At 30.5% G+C, this 8,720-nt stretch overlaps 1 protein-coding gene across 1 annotated transcript; it reads right to left on the bottom strand.

Moving 5' to 3' along the window:
- Window positions 1-2,875: 2,875 nt before the first annotated feature.
- LOC125588695 (nuclear pore complex protein GP210-like) lies at window positions 2,876-8,720 on the bottom strand. Its single transcript, XM_048760399.1, has 10 exons — window positions 8,583-8,720; window positions 8,383-8,506; window positions 8,107-8,255; window positions 7,577-7,688; window positions 7,103-7,208; window positions 6,884-6,958; window positions 5,219-5,357; window positions 5,072-5,129; window positions 3,928-4,004; window positions 2,876-3,835 (listed from the first exon to the last, which is right to left on the bottom strand). The coding sequence occupies exons 1-10, from the start codon at window positions 8,649-8,651 to the stop codon at window positions 3,653-3,655; spliced, it is 1,092 nt and encodes a 363-aa protein (XP_048616356.1). The 5' UTR covers window positions 8,652-8,720; the 3' UTR covers window positions 2,876-3,652.

Genomic DNA, 8,720 nt, shown 5'->3' on the forward strand with positions numbered 1-8,720 from the left:
ATTTAAATATTATTGTATGACTTTTAAATGTCTTTTTAAAATATGTTTTTCAATTTCATATTTCATTTTAAAATTTTAAATATTTTAAATTCCGAATATTAAATATAAATTAAAATTTGTTATATACTAATTAATAATAATATAATAAGAATCGATGTAAACTCCTCGTAAACATTACATGGAGTTTACATCAAATGTTTACGAGTGATTAACATCAAAAGATTTACGAGGGTTTTACATTGAAATGTTTACGAGTGATTTACAACGAAAGTATTTACGTGTGATTTATATCGAAAGCGTTACGTGGGCTTTACCACGAGGAATATATTTCGTCGTAAACTTAACGAGTCGTTTACGACGAAACCTCCGTTACGACGGACGTTTAACAACGAAACGTCTATCGGAGTTAATTCGTCGTAACACCCCGTTTACGACGAATTTACAACGAATACTGTCGTAGTAAAAAATATGTTTTCTTGTAGTGTTTGTTTGTACATATATAAAACGTATTTATATACAACTTATTAAAAAAAACAATGGGACCATATATTTACATAGAATTTTCAAAAAATTATTATCTTATTTTTTTATCGATTTGTATCATATTTTGAACCGATCTAACTCGGGACCGGAATAATTTATTAATTTATAGTGATTATTAATTTATCGAATATTAATTTATAGATTTTCTACTGTATCTAAAAGATATCATCTTTTTGGTAGATAAAAATTAGTTTATGAAATAAAAGTAATTCTCTAAGTAAAATTCAAAATTTTATATTTAATAATTGAATTCGACATTGGTTCAATTTTTCGCCGGTTTCCGTTTTTTTTGTCGTTTGATATGATTTTTAGCTGGTTTGATTTCCTTTGGGTTTTAGTGTTTTACAAAAAATCCAACTCGGCTATGTCTTCGGTTCACGTTGAAACCCTGTTTAACCAATAATCCGGTTCGTTTTAGAAACACTGATTTCATCGTATTTATATTCAATTTATTTACTATACAAAACTTTCTTTTATTTCATATTGTACGAATAAAATATATCCAACATATGTATCAGTATGTAATATTAATACTTTTAGAATATTTTTACCCCGTGCAAATAGATAGTGTAGTTGATCTAATTTTCATTTCCCTTTTTACTTTTATTGAGTTTTTAATTATTAGTCCAAATCAAAATGGCACAAAAAGTAATATACCAAATAAGAGTAGGAGCAAATCTAAAAAAGGATTTTGGTTTTAATTGTATTGATTTACTAGCTAGTAATGTAGGACCACAAGGTTAGAATTTTGAATTATGACATATTTTTGAATTAGTTGAATATTCATCTATCTATATTATTAAAACATAAGTACAAAAATAAAATAGCTCTTAGTTTTTCAACTTATTTACAATGGTATGCCACTGAAGTTATTAAATAACCTACCTTTTAAGATTTTTTGTGTTTTCCTCTTTAATTAATACATTTCCAAAATCAAATTCTAACTAAAAAATATGGCAACAATAATTAATAAACCTAGCTTTTAGTATTATTTGTCTTTTCCTATTTTATTATACATATGTGTGTTTGAAAAATAATTAATTCCATATATACATTTCATAATTACATACATTATATGGTAAGTATTTTACTAATTCCACATATACATAATAAATAGTATACAACAATTTTATTATACATAATCATAAAATTTTGATCCATAAAAACAGTTTATACAACAATTTGATTATATGTTATCATAAAATTTTGATCCATAAAAAAATAAAAATACATTTGTGTGAATTTACAGGTCATATTCTAAATAAATGAATGATATAACTAAAGGTTTACATGATAAAATAAAACTACTCAATATAAACTATAAAATTATTGTGTTTAAAATGTCATATTAAAAAAAAATTAAACGGATAAATTTTAAAATATATATTATCACTTATACAAATAAATATTCATTTATAAAAAAATTAACATCTGCGTGAGTGCGCGGATCAAGCTCTAGTGAAATTTAATTGAAACGTACATGTAGTATTAACGCCTTGACATAATCCGTTGAATTTTGAAGAAAAAGGAGGAGCACAGATGATAATTCATGACATTTACTCGAAACATACATGCAGTATATAAGTTGTCTTTTTGCATGTTTGGACACATCCTGCAAGGGCAATTTTCATGTTTTCGAGGCAGTTTATGACAATTTTGCTAGGCCTGGTTTTTTTTTTACACGGACCCAAAAACTATTCAGGACTAATCTGAAAGAACCAGAACCGCAAAGAACCGATCTAAACAGATCAGGATCCAAAAATAACCGATTCGAAAAGACTTGACCCAATAAGAATTGATTTATACCCGACTTAAAAATGAATGTCCAAAACTATGATTTTTGTGTTTTATTGTTTGAGAAAGAGAGCTCATCCATATGTCCTTGTTCTTCCATGATCTCTCTTTCCTCATTCACTCTTCTTATTTTTTCCACCTCCCTCTTCCTTCACTCCTTCATGTCTCTTATTTTCCTTTGGATTGTTTTACTACGGAGAAAGCGAGACGCAAATACTATCATCGCCACCATCCACCGCTAGCTGAGAATCACCAGAGCTGCTCCTTTTGTTCATCACCAAAGGAGCAGCCTCTCCATCGGAGATCAAATGCCCTTGCGTGTTGCTGTCTCGCATTGGACTCAAGAGGTATGACGTGAGGAGGAGAACGTGACCAAACACGGAGCCACCATTTCTATTCGACCGGTCTTGTTCATCAACACCAACCGGAGAGGACCGTGAAGATGAAAATTTTGTAATAGTGGATGTGGACAACAAGGAAAACGGTTCCTTTGTGGTTTGGATTGTTATCACTTTGCACACAAGTTTGTAATAGTGGATGTGGACAGGGAAAACGGTTCCTTTGTGGTTTGGATTGTTATCAGTTTGCAGAGTGTCTAGTTAATACTGTTTAGGTCATTAGACAGTAACAATGTGTGTGGCAAGTCAAATGTGTCCTCCTATGTAATTAGAAAATGAAAATATGTTCTCCTATGTGATTTTCTCTTGTAGAAAACGCCCAAGTCTTTCGAAAAAAAAAGTTGTTTTCTTTTTTAGCTAAAGAGATTGTGTTATTTAATTTGTTTAACCTTATCTGGTTATACTTTTGTTGTCGCCAGTGTGATAATTAACCTTCGTACCGAACGATCACGTTGTCCCTTCTACAGATCCTTGTGTTGCTAAATTTCACACATCTGGACAGCTACATGAGAGAACAAAACCGTGTAGTCATCGTCTCTGACGTTGTGTCAATGCATATCCACTTTGTGTCAATGCATATCCACTTTGTGTCATGTTTTTCGCCTTCCACTTTGTTCCTCCTCATTGTGGCCAATACTTATGTGGCTCAAAGAACCTGTTATTCCTAAATCCACCGCCGGTAAGAAATCCTTTACAACTCCCAATTTTTCCATTTACAATCAACTCATAAACATTGTGGCCATTACGCTTTCTAAAAAATCGGCTTTATCCATTCTACTTCACAGCACGAAGACATTAGAAAGGATAAATTTGACAATTTTCCTTATTAAAAGACCACAGTAACACTCTGGTAAGTTCCATAACTTATTTTAGAGAAAGGGATTTTCTTACACTTTTTTGTCAAGATTTTCTTACACTTATTTCAGTTTCCTACGTTGCCGCGGCAACGCTTTCACTAAAATAATTATCACGATGAAGTCGAGGAAAGGGACCATGAGCAAATAGACAAAGTACGGGTTCACCGGTATCTGCGATTCGTCAACCTCATAGCGGATAATCATCTTCTGACCAGCGGCTGAGAGCGTGACAATCATTTCAACCTGAAAGAAAACAAAGATGTACGTTTCTATCTTTATTAGTCAGTCACCACTATAATTAGAAGGAAAAAAAGGAATTTTAATAAAGAATTAACCTCAGTTTTTGGGACACCAACATCTACCCGCGAGTTCATTGATAAGGACTCTTTTTTGCGCCGATGAATTTGAACATCTAAAAATAGTAAGGTCATATTTTAAATACATGAGGATAATTTTATTAAAAAAGTTGATACAATCACTGGGCTTTCAAGGCGCCAAGCAGTGCCGGTCCGGACTTATCAGGCGCCTAAAGCGTACTTAAAAAATATGCTCTTTAAATATATTATTTTTACTATATTTTAAAATAATTAATAAAATGTTATTATATATTATTAAAATTAATATTTTTTTAAATGAAGAAAATATGAACAAATATTTCATAAATTTTTAATTTTATTTTTTGAAAAAAATCATTTATCAGCATCGAATGTAGAAATATTACAATAATTTATGTTTGTCATGTCATTTTTAAAAAGCTACAGAAACCTATAAAAGAAAGAGAGAAAAATTTTACATGACATATGCAGCTATACAGATGAATGTCAACTAAAAACAAACTTGGAATATGAAGAATTGATCATTTGAGTTTTTAATTGTTATAGTTTCTGTAGCTAATAACAAATATCGGAAGAAATACACAAAAAGACGTAAAGAAAATAAATTTTTGTTAATTGTTATTAATACAGAAAAATAAATAATTAGGTTTTGTTTAATTAAATTATTTATTTATTCTCACACTACTTAATATAACATGTGCAGTTGTTAGATTAAGTACTAACCGTTCCTATATGTATTAATGAATAAATCAAATTTTGTTGTATTATCATCAAAAAGGACAAAAGTATTATTATAAAAAAAAATGGAATAAGAAGTCAGTTTCGAACTCCTGACTTGTTATTCATGAGGACAAGTTAACGACCACTAGCCTAAAGGCAACTTTTAAGCAAACTTTGGCACCTTCAAAATATGTATAATTTTTGGCGCCTAAAGCCCTTGTTTTATGGGCTTTAGCCCAGGGCCGGGCCTGGCGCCAAGGGTTTTATTATATGGTTTTGCTGTGGTATTGTCTAGTAACTATGATTAGATTTTGCCCATGAGTCTCTGTTTATAGAAGATGCCTCAGATGATGGAAGACAAAATCTTTGGCTCGTATCACTTCATTAATTTACAAATTTGAATAGACAATAATTAATAGGTTACCAGAGTTCTCGAGTATAGTAATGATGACATTGTTGAACTCTGAAGTTATGTTCATCGTCTGCACCATAAATTAGAATCTTGAGTGAGTCAAACTTATAAACTTGTTCTATTAAATATAATAAGATAAAAAGAAAACCTCTATATTACCTTTCTAGTTCCCGACACAGAAAGGCGTCCCAGAAGAAGCGCGGATGAAGCTCCTTTGAGGGGTTTCATGTTGTTTAAGTTTGAGAAGAATATGCAATAGATATTTCCCGTTTGAAGCTCTATCCATGGCTTTGAAGTTCTTCAATGTACGTATCATATGTCAAATTAAAGCAAGTTCGTTAACTTTAGGATGAATGGAGTTTCTTAACTATTAAGCACGAGAAATTTATTAACCTAATTTTGGGAGTCTCTTAGAGATTCATGTCAAGTATCATTAGCAGGAGAAATTTATTAAAACTTTCTTTATGGATGTTTATTTCGAAATTAGGGAAGCATTTAATTTTGTGGCGTCCTATTGTGAAAGTAGTGATCATTGCAAAATCACTGCAAATGATTATTGGTGAAGTCTGGTTTCCGGGAAATCAGGTCTCTAGGTGTATTCTTTTGTGTATGCGTCGAGCGAGAAAGTTGTTAAAAATATACCATAAGTTTCAAGTCATGGCGATGATCGTTCATAAATTTTTTGGTATTGTTATGGTTAAAGATTTAAAACCTTTTAAATTGAAGTGGGACAATTCATATCTGTAGAAAGTTTTTAGCAAATAATCTAGGACATACTAAAACAAAACTCAATATTATATAAAATATACACATAATAATTTGTGAAAGAGTGAAACTATTTATATCAAAGTAGTGGACACAAAATCCAATAAAGTATTTAAAATAGTCAAATTTTATAGTTTCTAAAGTAATAAATAATAAAGAAATAAAGAAATAAAATCTGATCTTCATAGAAAATATATAAAAAACACTCATTCTAAAGTTTAAAATGAAATATATATTTTATCTTGATAACAAAGATGTACATTATATTTATACTAAGAATAAATGCAAAACCATTGATATTTTTGTTAGAAATTTGTTGAACTACCCTACTTTCGAAAACAAAAGAAAGAATGATACTTTTCTAGAGGAAAATTGTTAAAATAATTCATTTTCTTTTGAAATTACCATTTAACCATTTTCCAACAAAAATATTATTATAAGTTTCACAATAATTAATAAATAAATAAAAGACATCACTTTGCCTATAATATTCATTATTAAAACCATTGATAGTGTGATTTTGACACTAAAACCTTTTCCAATCCAACTGCAAAAATCACATCATTTTAGTGTCACATTATAATTTTACACCAAATTTGGTGTGACCCTATTCACTACACTATAACGCTATTCACTCAACTAAAACACTATTCACTTATTTTATTAATAAATTGTACAATTAAATAAATGACAAATAAAAAGTTAAATACATATAATATTATAAAATAACTTTTAGTGTGAAGTTTAGTGTTGTGGTTGGAGAAAAATATTTTTTTAGTGTTGAAACTACATCAAAATAGTGTAGTTTTGACACTAAAATAGTGTTATAGGTTGGAGATGCTCTTAGATGTTTTTAACCATATTTTTATTTGGTACCAAAAAAATCAGAACGATTCTTACTCTTTTCCCTTTCATCGACTTTGACAATCATGCGTTTTTAATTTTATATACTTGTTTTCCCCTCTGACTTTATTTCTTAAATTTACTATACAGAAACTATTTGTAACAAGATTTTTTGTTGAGTATATACATTAAAAGTGGACACAAAAATATGCTTACCCTATAAAAGGAGGTTTTACGTGGCATTCAAATGTAGCTTTCTTTCCATTGTCAAGAGCTACAAACTTGTTTTTCCTGTTGCATTTGTACAATCATCAATCAACCATATGCTGACTAATGGTATCCGTATATATATATATGCAGACTAATGGTATCCGTTACAGATCGATGTGAAGATTTATCATAGTAAGAAAAAAAAACAGATATTAGTCCCCAGACCTGAATTTCAATGGATAAGTACTACATCTTCTCGATGAGAGTGTTTCCTTAACAGAATCAGTATGTGTGCTATTTCTATGTAGCGTTGTATCGAAATTTTGAGCACCTAATAGAAAGAAATACACGTTAACAATATAGGGAATACATAATATATATACATATATATATATATATATATATATTAAAATGATAAAAGGAGATAAAAGCATGTTCAACGCTAGTTTCTTAGTTCAGTTTTTAAGATTAAAAATAATTAAAATAATGAAAAGTTAGGAAAAAGGAAAGAAAACGGTCTTTAAACAAGCCTTTAAGAAATGGTTGCTAAATTCACATACGTGTGTGTCAACCATTTATTGGTTTTTTTTGTAAAGAAAAATAAAAAGTAAATATATTATTATAATATTAATATTTTTTTCTTCTTTTAGAATCCTGCACGGGTTGATGAACAATGCTCTAAGTTTGACTAATATTTACCTTTCGAATATTTCATTGTGACGCCTATTTGTAGACGTGATGCGACAACGGTCTCTACCAGAACATTTTGCCACATAACCATAGGGGGTGGAACGACAACTTTGACAAAAATCTATGAAACAAAAAATAAAACAAGAGAAATTGCACCCAATAACTAAGAAAAAGCCAAAATTCACAAACTAACCAAATTTTTATTCTCTTTTCCATTTTCTCTTCCTATCTCTCTCTACCTTTTTTTCTAAAACTAATTTTATTTTATTTTTGTTATTTCACAAATAACCCCATAAAACAATTTGTTTTTTTTTGTTATTTCACAAATAACCCCATAAAACAATCTCTTGAAAGTATAACACGCACAGCACGATAATAAGTCCCCCAAAAATTTCCCAAACTTTGATTGAGACTTCGCTCTTGAAATTTAATATAAAGAACGATCTCCGTTTTTCTTAAACTATCAACATAGTTATTCACAGATAGCAGAAAGAATGAGAGACTAGTTGGTTGGGAAAAATGAAAAGCGTATGTGTTACCTCATCAAAATTTTGCGGCTCAATAGTCGACACCACCTTCACAGTGGCTATGCCAGGCCTCTTTGCCTTGATAATGCCATAAGGCGACACAGATATAATGCTTGTATCTGAAGTAAGCCACTTGTAGTCACTCGATGCTTTTGCACAGCCTAAGTCAAACAAGACAAATATTAGAAGATTTAGGGTTTCCTTTAAGTAAGAAAGAAGAATCCTAGCTAGAGTTTTCAAATTTGGGGAAAAGAAGATCAAGAGAGAGAAAACTTGTGATTAGCTGACCTCCTGTCACAATCAGCTGCATCTCCTGACAAGGAGTCCAAGGGAGTAGAATCTGAGGTGTGTCATCTTCAATATTGTTGGACGTGAATTGCACTTGCTCACACTCACAAACCCTGGGCAGATCCTGCCAGAAAATAAACAAGTCAGGGGAACTGATAAGACAAAAAAAAAAATTGTTGTCAAGAATGAACATGTCTAACACTTGATGATGAAGTTTCTCCTACAAGAGTGAGGAACAGGAGGAAAATGAAAATCCCTAGCCGGACCATCTCTGTTACTACGTCAACAGCGCAGACAAAAAGAAAGAAAGGGAAAATAAATATAGAAAAATATATATT

This window comes from Brassica napus, chromosome C6 (genome assembly GCF_020379485.1).
Source record: "Brassica napus cultivar Da-Ae chromosome C6, Da-Ae, whole genome shotgun sequence".
Classification (NCBI taxonomy): domain Eukaryota; kingdom Viridiplantae; phylum Streptophyta; class Magnoliopsida; order Brassicales; family Brassicaceae; genus Brassica; species Brassica napus.